The 23,435-nt window shown below is 37.2% G+C and overlaps 1 protein-coding gene across 8 annotated transcripts in view; it reads left to right on the forward strand.

The window, feature by feature from the left end:
• MTF2 (metal response element binding transcription factor 2) overlaps positions 1-23,435 on the forward strand; it is a 79,632-nt gene that overhangs the window by 12,517 nt on the left and 43,680 nt on the right. The window contains exons 1-2 of one of the 8 annotated variants that reach the window (XM_036860562.1): positions 11,841-12,102; positions 15,673-15,738. The exons of 4 other annotated variants lie outside the window; for them this stretch is intronic. In XM_036860562.1, the coding sequence (XP_036716457.1) occupies positions 15,686-15,738 (53 nt within the window). In that variant the 5' untranslated portion in view covers positions 11,841-12,102; positions 15,673-15,685. Of the gene's footprint in view, positions 1-11,840; positions 12,103-15,664; positions 15,739-23,435 lie in introns of those variants that run through there. 3 more of the 8 variants (XR_005020911.1, XM_036860579.1, XM_036860553.1) reach the window with 3 other exon arrangements.

Genomic DNA, 23,435 nt, shown 5'->3' on the forward strand with positions numbered 1-23,435 from the left:
AAGACAATTTTCCAACGCACCAGGGTGGGTGGGTGGGGGCATGGTTTCGGGATGATTCAAGCGCATTACATTTAATGTGCACTTTATTTCTATTATTATTACATTGTAGTATATAATGAAATAATTATACAAGTCACCATAATGCAGAGTGGGAGCCTTGAGCTTGTTTTCCTGCAACTAGATGGTCCCATGTGGGGGTGATGGGAGACAGTGACACCCAAAGTGTGTTGCTTCTGTCCGTTCTACTCTGTAATCTTGTTATGGTTGCTGTCACTGCAGAAAACCCTGCTTCACAAAGATAGGATGTTGGAAATGGAAGCAGGCTTTTCATTGTTTTTGTGGCAGTCTCAGGATATTCCGCCTTGAACATACGGAGATTTGAAGTTGTCTCAAACATACTTTTAAGGCCACCGTCATTTGCGATCTCAAGCAGTCGATCCTCTTTTAGCACGGACAAAGTTGATTCACCCGACTTATTCACAAATGGGTCGCGGATCCATTCCTTCCCAGCTTGGGGGTCTTTTGTGGTTGGGAAGCAATGCTCAGACTCTTTTGAAAGCTGAGAGAGGTGATCATGCACCAGCTGGGAGAAAGAAGGCCCTGATTCAGTCTCTTTCAAAATCTCTGCTACTGTTTGAAACGTCAAAAATCCCAGTGTTCACTCGTCGCCCCCATAATTCCAGTTTGGCTTTGAATGCAGCCACTTTATTTGCCCACCTGAACACAGTTGTTTTCCCTTGAAGTGACAGATTGAGTTTGTTGAGCAGGTTGAATATGTCACACAAGTAAGCAAGTTTTGCGACCCATTGTGTGTCACTGAAATGTGCTGCCAGTGGTGACTGTTTTTCTAAAAGAAATCTCTGGAGCAGCTCTCATAACTCAAAAACTCTGGCCAGTGATCTACGTTTAGAAAGACATCTCACTTCTGTGTGTAAGAGAAGACGTGTGTGCTCTGCGTCCATCTCCTCACAGAGCTGCATGAACAGATGTGAATTAAGGGCATGTGCTTTAATGTGGTTGATAATTTTAATCAGATCCTGTAAAACGTTAAATTCAGGTGACATTTTTCGGCTAGCCAGCACTTCTCTGGATGACACAGTGCGTAGACTCACATTCAGAAGTGACCTCTTTGACCCAAGTAGTGAAACCAGAAAGCCGTCCAGTCATGGCAGCTGCTCTGTCCGTGCATGCCGACACAAAATGACCAGTTCAGTTTTCCTGATATGTAATCATTCAAAGACTTGAATAGTTGTGCAGCTGGTGTTGGTTGGCAACAAAAGCGCACATAACATATCCTCATGCACATCCTCCTGAAAAATATATCGAACAAAAACACGCATTGTTGCCTTGTTGTCAACATCGGTAGACTCATCAACCTGGATTGTGTACCATGGTGATTCGTTAATCCTCTAACAATTGTGCCTCAATGTTCTCTGCTGTTTTGTCATTTCATCTAGTTATGGTGCTAGCTGAAAGAGGAACACGTGCCACCTTTTGAACTGCAGCCTCTCCTAAAAGTTCACAACAAATGTCCTTAGCAGCAGGCAGGATCCAGTCTTCACCAATGGTAAAGGGCTTCTTAGCTTTAGCAATGCAGTTAGCCACTAAGAATGATGTTCGGGCTTCCCTGGTGGCGCAGTGGTTGAGAATCCGCCTGCCAATGCAGGGGACACGGGTTTGAGCCCTGGTCTGGGAGGATCCCACATGCCGCGGAGCAACTAGGCCCGTGAGCCACAATTACTGAGCCTGCGCATCTGGAGCCTGTGCTCCGCAACAAGAGAGGCCACAATAGTGAGAGGCCCGCGCACCGCGATGAAGAGTGGCCCCCGCTTGCCACAACTAGAGAAAGCCCTCGCACAGAAACGAAGACCCAACACAGCCATAAATAAATAAATAAATAAATAAATATTAAAAAAAAAAAAAAGAATGATGTTCACAGTGCAGACACATTTGATGAAGTGGTGGCCTTCAATAATTGCTTCTGTTCTTCGTGTTTACGTTTTTTTCTTTAGAAAAACTCCAAAGGCTTGTCTTTTAATGCAGGGTGCTTGGTCTGCATGTGGCAAAGCAGTTTTGAAGGTTTCATGGCTTCATTGGATAGCCGGTTGCCACATATTATACAAAGCGGGCTTGGAGAATGTGAATCACCTGTTGCAATGAACCCATAATTTTAGTAGCATTCTTGGTATTTTCTTTTAAATGCAGCTTTCTTTTTGTTGGCAGTCTTAGAGTCTTTTGCTGTCTCATCATCGGGTCTTCCCCCTTTTCAAGGAAGCTCTCCAGCAACGTTTGTTTTTTACTCATTTTGGCTAGGGTTAGCCTGTGGACTTACCAAAGCTGACTGAGACAAGTGCGCAGTGCAGGAAAGAGGGGCGGACGGAAGTGGTAAATAAAACAATGGGCGGGCCATGTGCGGACTAAAATAAGTGTCGGATTCTGACTTAAAGCCTGCCACCAGGTGCAACTGTACAATTGAAGTACATCAACTCACTATAAAGCCTGCCACCAGATGCAGCTTAATTGTCCCTTGCCACTCACTGATAGGGTTTTGATTTGAGTCTGCAAGCAATTGATTTATTACGGTCTATGTGTAGTCAAACCTCTCTGCTAATGATAACCTGTATTTGCAGCCGCTCCCCAGTGCTGGCATCACCACCTCAGCTCCACTTCAGATCATCAGGCATTAGATTCTCATAGAGAGCGCGCAACCTAGATCCCTCGCATGCGCTTTTCACAGTAGGGTTCGTGCTCCTATAGCTGATCTGAGTAGGGGCGGAGCTCAGGTGGTAATGCGAGCCATGGGGACTGGCTGTAAATACAGATGAAGCTTAGCTTGCTCACCTGCCGCTCACCTCCTCCTGTGGGGCCTGGTTCCTAACAGGCCACAGACTGGTACCGGTCCGTGGCCCGGGGGGGTTGGGGACCCCTGCTGTAGCGAGTTGCTGTTATTAATGGGATTTTCAGGAACATTGGGCCAAGGTGGGGAAAAAAAAAAGATTTAGAAATACAGTCAGCCCTCATATCTGTGGAGTTCTGCATTCGTGGATTCAACCAACCTTAGATGGAAAATATATAGGAAAAAAATTCCAGAAAGTTCCCAGAAGCAAAAATTGAATTTGTCTTGCATTGACAACTCTTTACACAGCATTTACATTGTATTAGGTATTATAAGTAACCAAGAGATGGTTTAAAGTATATGGGAAGATACGTTATATTCAAATACTATACCATTTTATATGAAGGACTAGAGCATCCTTGGATTTTGGTGTCTGAGGGGTCAGGGGAGAAGGGGTGGGGGTGGGGGTCCTGGAACCAATATCGTGTGAATACTGAGTGAGCCTGTAATGTTTATAAGCTCCAAACGTAACAGATAAAGCCCTTTATGGTCTGTTGACAACGTCATCTCACAGGAATAATGAGAAATAATGAATTATTGTTGTGATTGGAATATTGGGGAGTGGGAATGAGGATTGTATGAGAGGTTAACTTACGGAAGCATTTTATATTTTGTAGGGATTTAAACTTTATTCTTTTGACCAATGTGTTTCTTAAACTTAATTTTGTTGCCAAAGTGATTTCTTGCCATATCTGAGTATCTCTATTATTATTTACGAAATGGTTTTCTTTATATTAACTTTAACTCATTTAGCTTTATTCTATAATAACCATCAGTTTAGGAATGAATATATTTTTAATACGCACTAAAATAATTACACAAAATGAAAAATGTTTTTTCCTGCCAAGATACTCATTACAACTCTGTAAAATGCTGTATTTCATCAACTATGAGATGCCAACAATTGCAGGATGTGCTACTATTTAGTGTATCATTTAGAAAGAAAAGGCCCTATTAATTAAGCTGGAACACAGATCTTATCATGTAGAATTTTTATTTTATGCCGATTGAAAGACAGCTTTTTATTATCTATCATTCTTGTATAAACATAAAAAGGAAAGTATAAAGGACATTGGGTTAAGGTATTTCTATGACTTCTTTCTGTTAAAAATTTGCTTGTTTTGAATTACTTAAAAAAAAAACAGTTAAAAAAATAACATTTTTATTGAGATACTTCATATGCCATTATAATTCATCCTTTTAAAGTGTACAATTCAGTGTCTTTTAAAAAAATTCATAGAGTGTAGAATCATCACCATAATCTAATTTTAGAACATTTTATTACCCCAAAAAGAAACCCCATACCAATTAGCATTCATTCTTCATTTCCGCCTCTTCCCCCTAGCCCCTGAAAACCACTAATCTACTTTGTGGGTTTATGTTTTGCCTATCCTGGACATTTCATATAAGTAAAATCATACATTTTGTGGCCTTTTGTGTTTGGCTTCTTTCACCTAGCATACTGTTTTCAAGGTACATCCATGTTGTAGCATGTATCAGTATTTCCTTTTTATGGCTAAAATATATTTCATTATATAGACATGTATTTTGTTTATTCATCAGTTAATGGACATTGGTTTTTTTTTTCCCCACTTTTTAGCTGTTATGAGTAATGCTACTATAAACATACATGCACAGGGTTTGTATGGACACATGCTTCTATTTCTCTTGGATACGTAGCTAGGAGTGGAATTGCTGGGTCAGACGATACCTCTGTGTTTAAAGTTTTGAGGAACTGCCAAACCATTTTCCAAAGACCCTGCACCCTTTTACAGCCTCACCAGCAACTAAGGATTGCAGTTTCTCCACATCCTTGCTTGTACTTGTCTGTCTTTTTGATTATAATCATCCTAGTGGGTGTGCGGTGGTATCTCATCGTGGTTTTGCTTTGCATTACCCCGATGGGTAATGTTGTTGAGCATGTTTTAAACCCTGTAGTTATTGGCCTGTTGTATACCTTCTTTGAAGAACTGTCTATTCAGGTCCTTTGCCTATTTAAAAACAAATTGGATTATTTCTCTTTTTACTGAGAGTTGTAAGCATTCTTTGTATATTTTGGATACAAGTCCCTTATCAGATGTATGATGTGCAATTATTTTCTCCTGTGGATTGTCTTTTCACTTGATGGTGTCCTTTGAAGCACAGAAGATTTTAATTTTGATGAAGTTTAATTTATCCCTTTTTCTTTTTTTGCTTGTGCTTTTGATGTCATATCTGAGAAACTATTGCCTAACACAAGGTCACAAAGATTTACTCCTGTGCTTTTTTTCTAAGAATTATATAGTTTTAGCTCTTACATTTAGTCTATGATCTATTTTGTGTTAATTTTTGTGTATGGTGTGAGGTAAGTGTCCAGCTTTATTCTTTTTACATGTGAATACCAGTTCCCTCGAATCATTTGTTAAAAAACTCTTCTTTCCCTATGGAATTGTTTTGGCAATCTTTTCAAAGATCAATTGACCATAAACGTAAGCGTTTGTTTCTGGATTCTTGATTTCATTCCCTCCACTTATGTGTCCTTATGCCTGTATCATAACATCTTGATTACTTTTGCTTTAAGTTCTGAAATTGGGGCGTGCTTAAACTAGTTTTGTCATTCTTTTCCAAGGTTATTTAGGTATTCTGTGTTTCTTGCTTTATGTGAATTTTAAGATCTGTCAGTTTCTGCAGAAAAGGCACCTGTATATTGATAGATATTGCATTGAATGTTTATGTCAATTTGGGAAGTATTGCCATCTTAACAATGTTAACATCTATGAACATGGGATGACTTTCCATTCATTTAGGTCTTATTTAATTCCTCTGTCTGTTGTGTAGTTTTCATTGTACAAGCCTTCCACTTTTTTGTTAAATTTATGCCTAAGTATTTTGTTCTTTTTGGTACTATTGCAAATGGAATTTTTTCTTAATTTCATTTTCTGATTGTTCATTGCTAGTATATAGAAACACTATTGATTTTTGTATGTTAATCTTGTATTCTGCAACCTTGCTGAACTGATTTATTAGTTCTAATAGTTTTTGTGTGTGTGTGTGTGGATTCTGAATCAGTACTTGAGTTTTATAGCATAGCTTTCCCTCACAGTGTCAATTTTGGTGCCATCATGAATATTGGTGATAGTATTTCCTAAACTAATCTATATAAGAATTAAAATAATTATATAAAGATTGGTGATGGTCTCTATTGCAGGTTTATAGTGAAGTAGAGCAGGTCTTTTCTTGATTCTCACTTTAGGAGACCAGCTGAACATGTCTGATTTACTATGTGTACCCTGACTTCACCCATAATCATTTGTTTCCCGGAGGGATAGAAGGTGCCTCAGTATTTTCTCTAATATTTTCTCCCCAGTGGCTTCTGATACCCATTCTCTATGTTTTGATGCTGGTGTTCTTATTGTATGCATATGCACTGGCAGTGAGGAGTACTTTGCTGCTGCTGCTTGGCTAGTTAGTGATTAGGAGTTACCAGCAGTTGTAAGGCAGATTTGCATTTCATAGAGTTAAAATGTGAAAATTATATGTCCTTTAGTTAATGACTTCTCTAGGCATAGGGCCCACTGGAGCTCTTTAAGCAAAGGAGTGAGTGGCTAAAACAGGTTTTCCTTACAGCAAATTGAAAGTGCATTAAATAAGTGGTGGGGTTGGTGGCAAAAAGATCAGTTAGGAGTTGATGGTAATAGTGCAGGTGAGAGCTGATAATGATCTGAAATAAGGCTGTGGTTATAGGTGATATTTGGGAGGTGGTCTTTAAGGGAGAATCAGCAGGATTTGGTGAATATTTGGAGGGTTAGGGAAGAGGATTAGGGAGGAATCAAGGATAACAAATTTCTAGATAGAGATGGTCAGATAGTAATGGAATTAGCTGAGATAGGGAATACTGGAGAAAGGGGAGGAATTTGAAGAGAATGTTAGTTTTGTTAAGTTAAAGGTGCTGGGAGAATCCAGGTTGAGGTGTCTAGTGGGCAGTTCCAAATGAGGGTCAGAAGCTTTTGAGATAGGATGGGGCTGGAGATGAAAGATTTAGAAATTGTCAACAGACAAAAATTAGGTGAAGCGTTAGGAGAACATGACTACTTAGGACAAGCAGAACATGTAGCACAAGAGGAGGGAACCCTAGGCAACTCCACCATTTAAAGGGTTGGCAAAGGAGGAAAAATCAGTAACAGGAAATGTCAGATAGATGGGAGAGAAGAGTCGTACACTAGGGGTGAGGAGTATTTTAGAAACTAAGAGAAGTGAATTTCAAGCAGTATGTCATGATCATCAGTTATTATGTAAAGATTTAGGTACAATGAGAACTGAAATTAGAGCATTGTCTGGTATTGAGTCATTTGGAGGTCTTTGATGCAACTGTTAATTAGGACTGTCAATTTGCTATGGATTAAGTGGAGTGTGCTTTTTAAAGTTTATTGGTGAAAAGAATGAGAAAAATGGAGATGTAGTTTGTAAAGACTTTTGTTGTTTTTGTTTGTTTTTAATTTGATTTTGGTTATGGCAGATTTACACCAAGGAGAGTTGGAGATTTAAAATAAAGGAAAGGAAATAATTGGTAAAGTGAGATTCTCAATGCGAGATCTCGCTCTCATACTGGAGAGAAGAGGCTTTTCTTTCTTAGAGAAGCTTATTAGGTACTTGCTTTTGTGGATAGGTTTAGGGGAAAAGGGGTGGGAGAAAGTTGAGGTATTTAATATTTGTAGCTTCTTTTTTCTCTGATTAGACTCTACCTTGTGAGTGAAGGAATTGAGTGCCCAAGCAGACCTTCCGCCAAGTTCTTCTTTCCGAAAGTGTGTACGTAGGAGAAAAATGGTAAACACATATTTTTCAAAAAGCTTAGGTGCTATAACTAGACATAAGCTAAGTTGTTAATACACACCAAAAAAAGAACTCAGCTCTTTGAGGACTATCTGGCACAAATACTGCTGCTTTACTATTCCTAGGTGAGGTTTTTTTTTTTTTTAAGAATTATAGTTTTATGATATTAAGATGTTTTAAACATATAGAAACAAAATAAACCAGTTTTCAATGAGAAGAGAGATCATCATTTCCTCCTCACAGTTTAAAGTTTCTTTATGGAAACTTGAACTCCTCTATTGACAGTTGAGGACTTTTTGATAGCAGTTCATGAATTCTCTATTCGAAGAGTAGTTTATGCAGCTCTGGTTAAGAACGCTTACCTAGTACTAAAAATACATTTATACTGAATTTCAAAATATTCTCCTCATAATGTAGTTTTGGATCCTAATGACATTACCTTTTTTTTTTTAAAAACAAGGATTTGTGAGGTTTTAAATTTAATTATTTTTATTGGAGTATAGTTGATTTACAATGTTGTGTTAGTTTCAGGTGTACAGTAAAGTGATTGTTATATATATATTTTTTCTTTTTCAGATTCTTTTACCTTATAGTTATTACAAAATATTGAGTATAGTTCCATGTGTTATGCGGTAGGTCCTTGCTAGTTATCTATTTTAGGTCCTTGCTAGTTATCTATACACATAGCAGTGTGTATATGTTAATCCCAAACTCCTAATTTAGCCCTCCCCCCTTTCCGCCTTGGTAACCACAAGTTTGTTTTCTTGTTCATTTATATCATTTTTTTGTTTAAAGATTCCACATACAAGTGATATCATACAATATTTGTTTTTTTCTCTGTCTTGCTTACTTCACTTAGCATGATAATCTCTAGGTCCATCCATGTTGCTGCAAATGTCATTATTTCTTTTTTATGGCTGAGTAATATTCCATTACACACACACACACACACACACACACACACACCCATATCTTCTTTATCCATCTGTCATTGGACATTTAGGTTGCTTCCATGTCTTGTCTATTGTAAATAGTGCTGCTGTGAACATTGGGGGTGCATGTATCTTTTACATTACCTTTTAATCATGAACAAACATCAACAGATATCTGTTGGGTGCTCATCTTGAAGAAAGTACTATAATTTAGTGCTATATGCTATGGAGAATTTATTTTCTTATTCAACAAATATTATTGAGGACCTTATAATGTGGGATATAGTTTTAGATGCTAGAGATATATTGTGGAACAGCATAGACATTTTCACTGCTTTTGTGGAGTGTGCAGTATTTTGGAGGATGGAGACACACACAGACACATACACACAGGAAACAAGTAAACACACAGTATCACCTATGTAGTGTTTTTGCTAAAACTGTTTAACTTTAATCATGAGGAAAGGATAAGGCAAATCCAGAATGTGTAGCATGCTACCAAGATAGCTGACATGAAAAAATGTTGAGTGTTAAAAATACAAAACAACAAAACAAGAACAGGGATAAAGTTGAGATTAAAGGAGGCAAAAGAGACATGACAAATGCAATGTGTGAACCTTGACTAAGATCCTAGGTTTTGAAAAAAGCTTTTAAGAACATTTTTTTTGTGTGTCAAATGGGAGAATTTGGACTGTACATTAGGTGATGATATTAATGTTAAATTTGCTGCGAAGGATAATGGTCTTGTGGCTACATAGGAGAAAGATCATTGTTTTAAGAGGGTACATGCTGATATTTGCTGGTGAAGTGTCATGGTGTCTGCAGCTTTCAAATGGATCAGCAAAAAATGTGTGTGTGTGTGTGTTGGAGAGAGAGGGAGAGAAATGTGAAATATTAATTGGTGAATCTAGGTGAAGAGTATACTGATGATTATTATGTTTTGACTATATTTGACAACTTTCAAAATAAAGAATTAAGAAAAAAGAAATGTAAATATGCTATAAGTGCTTTAAAGAATAAGACTTCTCTGATAGTATTGTAGAGTGCAACTATTTTGATATAATTACTTAGAAGAATCAGCTATTCAAAAAATGGAGGAGTTGGGGTGGGCAGTTTTGGGAGTAGGTACAATATGTATGAATGTCTTGGGTGGGAAAGATCTTGGTTTTGAAGAATTGAAAGGTGGAGTGTATGGCTAGATATTGAGATGCAAGGATGTAATACTCCTATGAGAGGAGAAAAGTAACATGTGATACTTTATTTGTAGCATTTTTAGCCTAATAAATATCTTTTTAAAAATTTATTGAAGTATAGTTGATTTACAATGTTGTGCTAATTTCTGCTGTATAGCAGAGTGACTCAGTTATATACACATATACATTCTTTTTTAAAATATTCTTTTCCATTATGGTTTATCCCAGGAGATTGGATATAGTTCCCTAGCCTAATAAATACCTTTTTAAAAAAAAATATTCATTTATTTATTTATTTGGCTGCATTGGGTCTTATTTGCAGCATGCGGGGTCTTTTGTTGCGGCGCGCGAGCTTCTCTCTAGTTGTGGCACGCGGGCTCTAGGGTGCGCGGGCTCAGTAGTTGCGGTGCTCAGGCTCTCTTGTCGTGGCACACAGGCTCTAGAGGGTGCGGGCTTAGTTGCCCTGCGGCATGTGGTTCCCCATACCCTGCATTGGAAGGCGGATTCTTAACCACTGGATCACCAAGGAAGTCCGTAAATATCTTAATGTCCCAGTTTTGTTAGTGTTGGAACTATTTATAAAAGTCCTTTTGTATTTATGTGTATGAGACTCTTATATGCAGAAGTTTGAAAAAGTAAAACAGAGACAGTTGGTTGTCTTTGAACTTTTTATTGTGTCAGAATCAGGGACAGCCAGCTGTTCTTACCCAGGAAACTTAACATGCAAGTTGAACTATCTCCAGAAAGACATTTCATCATTGGTAAATTAGGCTTGTGGAAGCCTTGTGGTTAAATATACTATGGACAGAAGGCTTGTTAGTGGTAATGAATGACCTGATTTCACCACTTGTTAAGTCTGAAAATGTTCTTGGCCTTCCCACTATATTTTGTGACTTCATTTCGTATTTGGGATCCAAAATGACAAATATCTAGAATAACTTCATCTGTTTCAGAGACGATGTGACTTTCTTTAGATCTTCAAGGAAGTGATTGTTTTTAAAAATTTTTATTGGAGTATAGTTGACTTAAAATATTGTGTTAGTCAAGGAAGTGATTTTTATTTCTGAGTTACAGATTTCTTATTTGTTGAAGGGAAGAGTAGTCTCCCCTTCCTATCTTATGGCATTGTTATTAGGAAAAAATGAGATGTGAGTGATCCTGAGAAAGTTAAACAGTATAATAAGATGAAGATGTTTTCAAGCCCTTTAAAATCTGTCTGTTCTGTTGTACTATCCAAGATCCAGTTCATATTTTTCTTTTAGGAATTGGAACTTTTTAACTCTAGGGCATTGTTGGCTTGCAGCAAGGATACCGCAGTTCTGTTTGGTCTTAGGACCAAATTTTGCAGGATTACAATGAAAATTCTGAACTTTCCATTCAGTTCATTTTTGGCTGAATTTTTAGTGGAGTTTCATTTAACCTTACCAGTTTTGGACTTGAACGTGAATATATATTTAACTCACAGTTATCTATGGTTTTTATGTATATTATTAGCATTGTTGGTTTTGGTGTTTTAAATCTATAGTTACTTGCTATCTATTGTATGCAATATAACTAACTTCTATGCAAAATAACTAATCATCTCACAACTAACATATCATCAGAGATCTGCAAACTAATATTACTAGGTAATAATAAAATGTCATTGTGGAGACATTCTGTTTTCTGTTTGCACAAATAGTTTAGATGACTGTGGATGTTGTGATGAAAAGACTTAACCAACTGTCATTTTAAAAAATCCAGTATATTCTTGAAATCTTATACTCTCTCTAAATGTTTGGTATTTCTTTGCCATTCTGAAAACACTTGATATATTAATATAAGTGTCATTTACAATTTTTAAAAAAGTTAACCATCCTTTTTAATAGTTTATAAAAATCTTTTGTGATCACAATATATTATATACTTGTTGCAAAAGCCTGAGCATACAGAAGTGTTCTATAAAACTGGTACTTTATCCTAAATTTTAAGGTTTTTATATTTTCTATAATTTCATGAAGAGAGCCAAAGCCACACTCACTGAAATTGTAAACACTTCTGTCATTGCCTGACCTGTTAGCTGGCTAAGCTATTTTTAACTCTACAGGGCACAGGCCGAACCTGAGGTTGGGGTGGAGAATTTGCCTCTGCTTTTAGTTTGTCTTCAAGTGAGGTGAAATTAAGGGCAATTTAAAAAGAGTTTTTGGCTTTTTGTGTAGCATATGTGTATTCATAGGATAGTGATATTTGCCTGATAGGTGGATTTTTCTTTTTTTAAGTAGTATGTGTACTGGTAAGTATAGGCTTTCATTAATTTATTCAAGAGATAATTATTAAGTACCTACTTGGTGCCAGACACTGTGTAAAGTTTTAGAAAGCAAAATATTTTCTTTCACTTGTAATTTGAAATGCAAATTCCATTTGTTTGAAGTTATTAGGTCATAAATTTCTAGAAAATTGTTTGAGTCTGTTTTTAATATATGTTTTACACGGAAGATTCAGACTTAATCATCAGTGTATGAAAGTAAGAGAATAGGTTTGTTAGAATATGAATATTTATGGTTAAAAAATAATCTAGTTTCAACAGCCTCTTCATTCTTGCAACCAGTAGCTTGTATTAATGCTCAGATTTTTTCCCATCCCAAAATGTCTTTTTACCTCCTTGAGGAGCTAAGCTTTTAGAAAGAGTAAGCTAAACTTAGCCTGTTAGTCTTTGCTTCTAAACCCCGTGTTGTCTGGCATTTAAGCTCAATGATCATATGCGACTGGAATTGTTAACTTCGATAAACAGTTTTTATTACTTATTTTACCTAACCTATTAGGTACATCTGATACGCTACTTTCTCCTTTTTCTTAGTTGTCTTTTTTTTTTTTTATGATATTTCTCTCTGTATTATCTTTCTATTTCTGTGGTGACTCCTTTCCTCAGAGGATTCTTTCGTTCATCATTTGAGTAAAAGAGTTTTCTGAAGATTCCCAGATTTGACTTGCACAGACCTTTAGCTTTTCTTGGTGGGATGAAGGTAGTGTACTGACCTAGGGTTGCCAGCTTTTTATTTTGGGAAGTAAAAATGTTTTAAAAAACTGCCACATATCACCATTATTTCGTAAAAGAAGAGGTATTTCAGCTCTAAGAATGTAAGAAGGATATGCTCTCAAAATACAGAATGGTCGGTAAGGTGATTAATTTTAACTCAATTAAAGCTCAATATATTGTCCTTGCTTTCCTTTGTTATAGATTGACACTGGTCTATAGACCTAATTACATTTGAGAACTGCTGACTTAAAACAGTAGGTTTTTGAGCTGGTTCAAGGGGAAGGGAGTGTGGGGAGTTCTGTGGTCTAATGTTAAGGAAAAACTGTAAAGTGTGTCATAACATATTAAAGCCTTCAAAGTAATCCTTTGTGAAAAAGCCCCCCACTTTACATGGTATTATTTTTTTCATGTAGCAACTGCATGAAAAAAGTAGAACTACATTTAGTTCTACTTTTTTCATGTAGAACTGTTATTGCAGAGGATATCCTTTGGGAAACACTGCTGTGGATGTTGATGTTACCAAGAGTTTTTCTTCACTTTTATCATTTTCTATATTTTTAAAGTTAATTTCTAATATTCATCAAAGTATTACTTACTACGAGTATAAAACATCAAATAGTTGTAAAATTTTAAAACTTTTAACCAAAAAGATGCAGTTGCTTTATCTGTTCCCTCTACCCTTCTTAGAGGCAACTATTTTTAACTTATAGCTATTTCTTCTTTATATTTCTAAATAAAACATTGCTGTGTCTTTTTAAAAATATATATTTATTTATGTATTTGGCTGCGCCAGGTCTTAGTTGCGGCATGCGGGATCTTCGTTGTGGCATGCGGAATCTTTTAGTTGAGGCATGTGGAATCTTTTAGTTGAGGCATGTGAGATCTGGTTCCCTGCCCAGGAATTGAACTCAGGCCCCCTGCATTGGAAGCAGGGCGTCTTAGATACTGGACCACCAGGGAAGTCCCATTGCTGTGCCTTAATTAATTAATTAATTAGTTTTGGCTGTGTTGGGTCTTCCTTGCTGTGTGCGAGCTTTCTCTAGTCGCGGCGAGCGGGGACTACTCTTTGTTGCAGTGCGCGGGCTTCTCATTGCAGTGGCTTCTCTTTGCGGAACACAGGCTCTAGGTATGCGGGCTTCAGTAGTTGCAGCCCGCGGGCTCAGTAGTTGCCACACATGGGCTCTAGGGCGTGTGGGCTTCAGTAGTTGTGGCTCGCGGGATCTAGAGCGCAGGCTCAGTGGTTGTGGCGCATGGGCTTAGTTGCTCCACGGCATGTGGGATCTTCCCGGACCAGGGATCGAACCCATGTGCCCTGCATTGGCAGGCGGATTCTTAACCACTGCGCCACCAGGGAAGTCCCCATTGCTTTGCCTTGATTCACCAATTTTAGGCATTTTCTTCCTGTGATGTTGGATGAGGAATTTCTCTCATAGCCTCTTCCTCCATTCTTTCAATATGGTTATATAAAAAATATCAAAACCTGTTTACCTTTGTATGATTATATAAAAATAGTTCACATATGAGCCACATAGAATATGATACGGCAAAGTAATGGTGAGGCTTTAGTGAGTTAACATATGCAAAGATCTTAGAACAATGTCAGGCATTTGTTAGCTGTTTTTAGCTCTTATCTCTAGGATTCTATTTCTTTCTCATACAGCTAGGTTTAAAAATTGTCTCATGAAAATTTACTTAGTTTTCTTTGAACATTGAAATCTTCACAGATCTTTCCACTGTTTGTAAGATGTCTTGCAGTTCTTTTCCACAGTCAATCTGTTATTTATCAGTTGCGTTTATATTTCTTAGAGATATTCTCCTGGAGCTCTTCTGGAGTTCTGCTCTAATCTGGACTCGTAGCTCACTAAAAGATGTTGTCTTGGGGCTTGCCTTCACAGTCATCCCTTTGCTTGTCTGCTATGTTGACTTCCTTGTATCTTATGTCTGCCTTTTATTTGGTTTAGTTCCTCTCTTTGGTGTCTTCTGTCAGGGCCAAAGAACGTGTGTTTGGGGACAAGTCTTACAGACTTCGTAGACCTGAAAATACTCTTATTTTGCCTTCATTCTTTTTTTTTGGGGGGGGGGCCATGAGGCATGTGGGATCTTAGTTCCCCGACCAGGGGTCTAACCCGCGCCCACTGCAGTGGAAGGGCGGAGTCTTAACCACTGGACTGCCAGGGAAGTCCCTACCTTCACTCTTGATTGATAATTTGGCTGGTTATAAAGTTGATTTTCACCCAATTTATTTTTCGCTCAGAATTTTAAATGAGTAGTTTCATTGTCTTTTAGCTTCTAATGTTGCTGTAATGATAATGTCATTCCTATTCTCAGTCCTTTGTAAGTTGCCTTTCTAAGCATAATATCTTTGTCCTTGATTTTCTTGGCCTGAGTCTTTTTCATTTGATTTACCTTTTCAATCTGATGACTCTTATCCTTCAGTTCTAGAATGTTTTCTTCTACTTTTCCTTTGATAATTTTCTATCTATTTCTTTTACTGTTTATTGTACTTTTACTAGTCACATGTTAGATTTCTTAGATTGATACTCTGATTTTCTTAGCTATTTTCAGATAGTTTTGGTTTTTGTTCTATTGAGTTTTTTATTTTGGCTGTAATTTCATTTCTTAGAGCTTGTTATTATTCTCCCTTTCACAGTATCTTACTTCATGGATGCAGTATTTTCTCAGATTTCTGAGGATATTATAGTTTTTTTTTTTTTTTAACAAAACCCTTTTCAGAGGTATAAGACAAAGCACATATGTAGACTGCATAAAATAAATTTATAGGTTAATAAATTATTATAACATGAAGGTCTTTGTAACCAATCCCAGGTCAAGAAATAGAATGTTGCCAGCCAACGCAGAAGCCCAAATTTCAAGTCTTCTGTTCCCTCAAAGGTAATCACATCCTGACTTTTGTGGTGATAACTTATTTTTCTTTCTAGTCTTATTATGCAAACATGCCTCTTAAAGATTACAGTTTAGTTTTGCCAAATTAAAAATAAATGTTTTAAATCTTTTTCACTTACAGGTTCCAGCTTGCATCTCAACCTTTCCTTCCTTGCTTTCTTCTTTTCTCCCTCTTTTCTTCCCTCCCTCCCTCCCCTTCCTGTTATTTGCTAAAGAAACCAGGTCATTTAACATGCAGATTTCCCAGCCTGGATCTTGCTGATTATATCCCTGTTGGGTAGCTGACCATTTATTTCTCTGCATTTCCTATAAATTGGTGGCTAGACCTAGAGCCTTACCAGATTGAGGTTTGTTTTTTGGGGTGGGGGCAAGACTACCTCATAGGTGTGGTGTCTTCTCCCGTCAAGAAGCATATAATGTCTGGGTGTTCATTGTGCACGATTAGAAGCTACTGATGCTCAGTGCAAGGATCCATTTATTCATTAGGTAATGCAAAATGGTGACTTAAAAAATTCATTCATTCCTTTTTTATTTATTGGCTTGATATGTTTATAAAGAAAACTTACCCCTATTTTCAGTAGACACTACACCTATTCCCCTCCCTGTGTCTTGTGTTTCCCTTGTGTATTCAGTTCCTTGAAAGAATAAACTTTCCGTCTTCTGATGGGAAATGCAGGATTGGGGATGTGACTTGGGAATCCAACTGTCCTTTTCTGCAGACTTCTGCATATTATTCCATTCTTTGTGCCCCACCTGACCTCTGCCTTTTTCATCTGGTGCCACCAGTTCTTCAGGCTTTTGGGGTTCTGTGGGACAAATGGGTTTGCTTCTCATTGTTCTTTCTGCTGGGCACTTAAGTTTAATCTTCCTCATTTTAGCAGTGTTTATTATTCTTTCATTGGCTTTCCATTTTCCTGTATTGTGGTTTGTAGTTTCACAACTACTCTCATATGAATGAAGATGGACTCTTTTAATTTTTTCTTTTCTCCTTATATTAGGGAGAGAAGGGACAGAAAAATCTTTACTCTGCCACCTTAATACAGTAAAATCCTCCTCATCCTATTTCTCTTCTCATTTCTGTCCAGGGCTCCAAAGAGCCATCAGTATTTTCAAGACTTCCAGATCTTTAGTTCCAAACCTGATTTTTGTTCTGAGCTTCTGATTTCTGATTTCATGTATTTTTATATCCAGCTGCTTCCTAGATTTCCTAGTTAATCTTCTGCAGATGTTTGCCAGTTTTATCAGTCTTTTCAAAGGACTGATTTTTGGTGCCACTGGTTCTGTTTTATGGGTTTTTTTTCTTTCATTAATTTCGATTCTTTTTTTTTCATTTGGTTTCCTTGCTTTTGTTGTTATTCCCCCCCCCCCCCCCCCGCCCCGCCTTCAACATGAGATGGATACTTATTAACTTTCTATCTTTTATCTTTGCTTTTTTGTTTTGTTTTGTTTTCCGGGATCTGCTCCACTTTTTACTAGTTGAAAACTTACTCCAACTGGCAAAGTAAAAATGACAACTAGAACTTTTCTCATTTCAATCCCTGGTGTGACCCTGCATCCACTGCTGGGATTTTGTTTCTTTGTTTTTTGATGTATGATTGACATATTATATTTCAGGCATACAACATAATGATTTGATATTTGTATATATTGCAAAATGATTACCACAATAATCTAGTTAACATCTGTCATCGTACATGGTTATAAAACTTTTTTCTTATGATGAGAACTTTTAGGCTTTTCTCTTTTAGCAATTTTCAAGTATGAAATATAGTATTATTAATTATAGTCACTGTGCTGTACACTGCATGCCTATGACTTGTTTTATAACTGGAAGTTTGTACCTTTTGACCCTCTTCACCCATTTGGCCCACCCTTCCTACCCCTACTCCCCACAGCTGGCAGCCACCAATCTGTTTTCTGTATCTATGAGCTCAATTTATTGTTATTGTTGTTGTTGTTTTAGATTCCATTTGTAATTGAGATCATATGGTATTTGTCTTTGATTTATTTCATTTAGTCTAATGTTCTTCAGGTCCATCCATGTTGTTGCAAATGGCAAGATTTCATTCTTTTCTGTGGATGAACAGTATTCCATTTTACACATACACACACCCTACGTTTTCTTTTCTCTTTCTTTCTAATTAAATGTTATTTATTTGTTTATTTATTTATTTTTGGCTGAGTTGGGTCTTTGTTGCTGGGTGCCATCTTCCTCTAGTTGCTGCGAGCGGGGAGCTACTCTTGTTGCGGTGCACGGGCTTCTCATTGTGATGGCTTCTCTTGTTGCAGAGCACGGGCTCTAGGCACACGGGTTTCAGTAGTTGTGGCACACGGGCTTTAGAGCGCAGGGTAAGTAGTTGTGGCGCATGGGCTTAGTTGCTCTGCATTATGTGGGATCTTCCCGGACCAGGGATCGAACCCGTGTCCCCTGCATTGGCAGGCGGATTCTCAACCACTGCGCCACCAGGGAAGTCCTCTCTCTTTCTTTCTTCCTTCCTTCCTTCCTTTCTTCCTTCCTTCCTCCCTCCCTCCCTCCCTCCCATCCTTCCTTCCTTCCTTCCTTTCTTCCTTTTTTTTTTTCCTCTGTCTCCCTCCCTCCCTCCCTCCCTTCCTTCCTTCCTTCTGACTGGTCACACTGTGCAGCATGCGGGATCTTAGTTCCCTGACCAGGGATCGAACCCGTGCCCCCTGCATTGGGAGAGGGGAGTCTTAACTACTGGACTGCCAGGGACGTCCCCCACCCTGTGTTTTCTTTATCCATTCATACATAAATGGAAACTCAGGTTCCATGTCTTGTGTATTGTAAATAATGCTGCAATGAACATGGGGTGCATATATATTTTTGAGTCAGTGTTTTTGTTTTCTTCAGATGAATGCCCAGAAGTGGAATTGTTGGATCATGTGGTAGTCCTATTTTAAATTTTTTGTGGACTCTCCATACTGTTCTCCATAGTAGCTGCCCCAATTTACATTTTCCACCAATAGTGCACAAGGGTTCCCTTTTCTCCACATCCTCACTAACACTTATTTGTTGTCCTTTTGATAATAGCCATTCTGTTATCAAAAGAGAGGTGTTAACTTATTGTGGTTTTAATTTACATTCCCTGCTGATTAGTGATGTTGAGCTCCTTTTCATGTGCCTGTTGGCCATCTGTATGTCTTCTTTGGAAAAAGTGTCTATACGGATTCTCTGGCCATTTCTTAATCAGATTGTTTGTCGTTTTGCTATTGAGTTGTATGAGTTGCTTATATATGTTGCATATTAACCCATTACACAATATGTAATTTGAAAATATTTTCTCCCATTCTGTAGGTTGCTTTTTTATTTTGATGATGGTTTCCTTTGCTCTGCAGAAGCTTTTCAGTTTGATGTAGTTCGACTTGTTTATTTTTACTTCTGTTGCCTTTGCTTTTAGTGTGAAATCCAAAAAATCATTGCCAAGACTGATGTAAAGGAGCTTATTACATCCTGTGTTTTCTTCTAGGAGTTGTATGGTTTCAGGTCTTATGTTCAAGTCTTTATTCCATTTTAAGTTAATTTTTGTGACTGGTGTAAGATAGTGATCCAGTTTCATTCTTTTGCATGTGGCTGTCCAGTTTTCCCAAAACTGTTTATTGAAGAGACTGTCCTTTCCCCATTGTATGTTCTTGGTTCCTTTGTTGTAAACTGTTTGACCATATATACATTGGTTTATTTCTGGGCTGTCTATTTTGTTCTATTGATCTGTTTGTTTTTATGCCTTTACCATACTGTTTTGTTTACTATAGCTTTATGAGATAATTGTAATATAGTTTGAAATCAGGAAGTGTGATCCCTCCAGCTTTGTTTGTCTTTCTCAAGATTGCTTTGGCTGTTCGGGGTCTTGTGTGGTTCCATACAAATTGTAAAATTTTTTGTTCTATTTCTGTGAAAAATGCCTTGGAAATTTGATAGGGGATTGCATCGACTCTCTAGGTGGCTTTGGGTAGTATGGACATTTTCACAGTACTCATTCTTCCAATCCATGAGCATGGTATATTTTTCCATTTATTTGTGTCTTCAGTTTCTTTCTTCAGTGTCTTATAGTTTTCTGAGTACAGGTCTTTCCCTTCCGTAGTTAAATTTATTCCTAAGTATTTTATTCTCTTTGAATCAATTGTAAGTGGGATTGTTTTCTTAATTTCTCTTCCTGATAATTTGTTATTAGTATATAGAAACTCAGGTTTTTGTTTGTTGGTTTTATATCCTGTAATAACTTTACTGAATTTGTTTACTAGTTCTAGCAGTTTTTTGGTAGAGTTTTTAATATGTAATGTCATGTCATATTCAAATAGAAACAGTTTTACTTCTTCCTTTCCAATTTGGATTTCTTTTTTTTTGCAATCAATTTTATTTTATTTATTTTAAAATTAATTTTTATTAGAGTATAGTTGCTGTACAATGTTGTGTTTCTGCTGTACAGCAAAGTTAATCAGCTATATGTATACATATATCCCCTCTTTTTTAGATTTCCTTCCCATGTAGGTCACCACAGAGCACTGAGTAGAGTTCCCTGTGCTATACAGTAGGTTCTCATTAGTTATCTGTTTTAAACATAGTAGTGTATATATGTCAATCCCAATCTCCCAGTTTATCCCACCCCTCCCTTCCCCCCTTGGTATCCATAAGTTTGTTCTCTACATCTGTGTCTCTATTTCTGTTTTGCAAATAAGTTTATCTGTACCATTTTTTCTGGATTCCACATATAATCAATAGTATATAATATTTGTTTTTCTCTTTCTGACTTACTTCACTCTGTATGACAGTCTCTGGGTCTGTCCACATCTTTGCAAATGGCACTATTTTGTTCCTTTTTTATGGCTGAGTAATAATCCGTTGTATATATGTACTACATCATCTTTATCTATTCCTCTGTTGACGGACATTTAGGTTGCTTCCATGTCTTGGCTGTTGTATTGGGTTGGCCAAAAAGTTCCTTTAGTTTTTAAGTAAAAATAAAAGATTTTTCATTTTCACCAAGAAGTTTATTGAACAGTGCATTCAACATTTTGTTCCACTACCTTCTGCCATTTTTCAGGCAACTTCATAATTCCGTCTTCCCAAAACTCTATCTTTTTGAGCAAAGAACTGTTCCAGGTGCCTTTTACAGTCTTCCAGGGAATTGAAATTTTTTCCATTAAGAGAATTTTGTAAAGACCGAAATTAATGGAAATCCAAAGGTGCAATGTCTGGTGAATATGGCAGATGAATAAGAACTTCCCAGTTAAGCTGTAACTATTTTTGCCTGGTCATCAAAGAAACATACGGTTTTGCATTATCCTGTTGGAAGAGTATGCATTTTCTGTTGACTAATTCCGGATGCTTTTCGTCGAGTGCTGCTTTCAATTGGTCTAATCGGGAGTAGTACTTGTTGGAATTAATCGTTTGGTGTTCTGGAAGGAGCTCATAATGGAGGACTCCCTTCCAATCCCATCATATATACAACATCACCTTCTCTGGATGAAGACCGGCCTTTGGTGTGGTTGGTGATGGTTCATTTCACTTGCCCCACGATCTCTTCCATTCCACATTATTGTACAGTATCCACTTTTCATTGCCCATCACAATTTGTTTTAAGAACAGAACGTTTTCGTTATATTTAAGTAGAGAGTTGCATGCAGAAATATAGTCAAGAAGGTTTTTTTCACCAAACTTATGTGGAACCCAGACATCAAAGTGATTCACATAACCAAGCTGGTGCAAATGATTTTTAATGCTCGATTTGGGTATTTTGAGTATGTCGGCTATCTCCCGCATGGTATAACGTTGATTGTTCTCAGTTAATTTCTCGATTTGGTCTCTGTCATCTTCAGCTGGTCTACCCGACCGTGGAGTGTTGTCCAGTGAGAAGTCTCCAGCATGAAACTCTGCAAACTACTTTTGACACGTTCGATCAGTCACAGCACCTTCTCCATACACTGCACAAGTCTTTTTTTTGAGTTTCAGTTGCATTTTTACCTTTCTTGAAATAATAAAGCATAATATGCTGAAAATGTTGCTTTTTTTTCTTCCATCTTCAATATTAAAATGGCTACACAAAAATTCACCAATTTTGATAGGTTTTTTTTTTTTAAATGCACGCTGATATGACAGCTGTCACAATACAGTATAACAAAATTGTTTCAAATGAAGTTAAAGACAGCTAAGTGCTACTATAGCCATCTTCTAGAAAATACTGAATGAACTTTTTGGCCAACCCAATAAATAGTGCTGCAGTGAACATTGGGGTGTGTGTATCTTTTTGGATTATGGTTTTCTCTGGGTATATGCCCAGGAGTGGGATTACTGGGTCATATGGTAACTCTATTTTTAGTTTTTTTGAGGAACCTCTGTGCTGTTCTCTATAGTGGCTGTACTAATTTACATTCCCACCAACGGTGTAGGAGGGTTCCCTTTTCTCCACACCCCTCTACCATTTATTGTTTGTAGATTTTTTGATGATGGCTCTTCTGATCGGTGTGAGGTGATACCTCATTGTAGTTTTGATTTGCATTTCTCTAATAATTAGTGATGTTGAGCATCTTTTCACGTGTTTGTTGACCATGTATGCCTTCTTTGTATTTCTTTTTCTTGACTAATTGTTCAGGCTAGGACTTCTAATAGTGTGTTGAATAAAAGTTGTAAGAGTGAGCATTCTTGTCTTGTTCTTGATCTTAGAGGAACAGCACTGAGTGTGATGTTAGCTGTGGGCTTGTCATATATGGCCTTTAATATGTTGAAGTACATTCCCTCTGCATCCACTTTGTTGAGAGTTTTTATCATAAATGGATTTTGAATTTTGTCAAATGCTTTTTCTGCATCTATTGAGGTGATCATATGGTTTTTATTCTTCATTTTGTTAATTGTGTATCAAATTGACTGATTTGTGGATGTTACACCATCCTTGCATCTCTGGATGATCCCACTTGATCATTTTAATATATTGTTGTGTGTGATCTTTTTAATATATTGTTGAATTCAGCTTGCTAATATTTTGTTGAGGGTTTTTTGAATCTGTGTTTATCAGGGATATTGGTCTGTAATTTTCTTGTGACATCTTTGACTGGTTTTGGTATCAGGGTAATGCTGGTCTCATAAAATGAATTTGGAAGTGTTCCCTCATCTTTTATTTTTTGAAAGAGTTTGAGGTGGATTGGTATTAATTCTTTGAATGTTCAGTAGAATTTACCAATGAAGCCATGTGTACCTGGACTTTTTGTTTGTTTGGAGTTTGTTTTAAAATTACTGATTCAGTCTTCTTACTGGTAATCGGTCTGTTCAGATTTTCTATTTCTTCATGATTCAGTCTTGGTAGATTGTGTGTTTCTAGGAATTCACTCATTTCTTCTAGGTTGTCCATCTTGTTGATGTACAGTTCATAGTAGTCTCTTATGGTTCTTTGTATTTCTGTGGTATCAGTTGTAACATCTCCTCTTTCACTTTTTTTTTTTAACGTATTTTTAAAAAATTATTATTATTATTAGCACCTTTAATTATTTATTTATTTATTTTAATTTTTTTGGCTGTGTTGGGTCTTCGTTTCTTTGCGAGGGCTTCCTCTAGCTGCGGGAAGCAGGGGCCACTCTTCATCGCGGTGCGCGGGCCTCTCACTATTGTGGCCTCTCTTGTTGCGGAGCACAGGCTCCAGACGCACAGGCTCAGTAGTTGTGGCTCACGGGCCTAGTTG

This window comes from Balaenoptera musculus, chromosome 1, assembly GCF_009873245.2.
Source record: "Balaenoptera musculus isolate JJ_BM4_2016_0621 chromosome 1, mBalMus1.pri.v3, whole genome shotgun sequence".
Taxonomy (NCBI): Eukaryota; Metazoa; Chordata; class Mammalia; order Artiodactyla; family Balaenopteridae; genus Balaenoptera; species Balaenoptera musculus.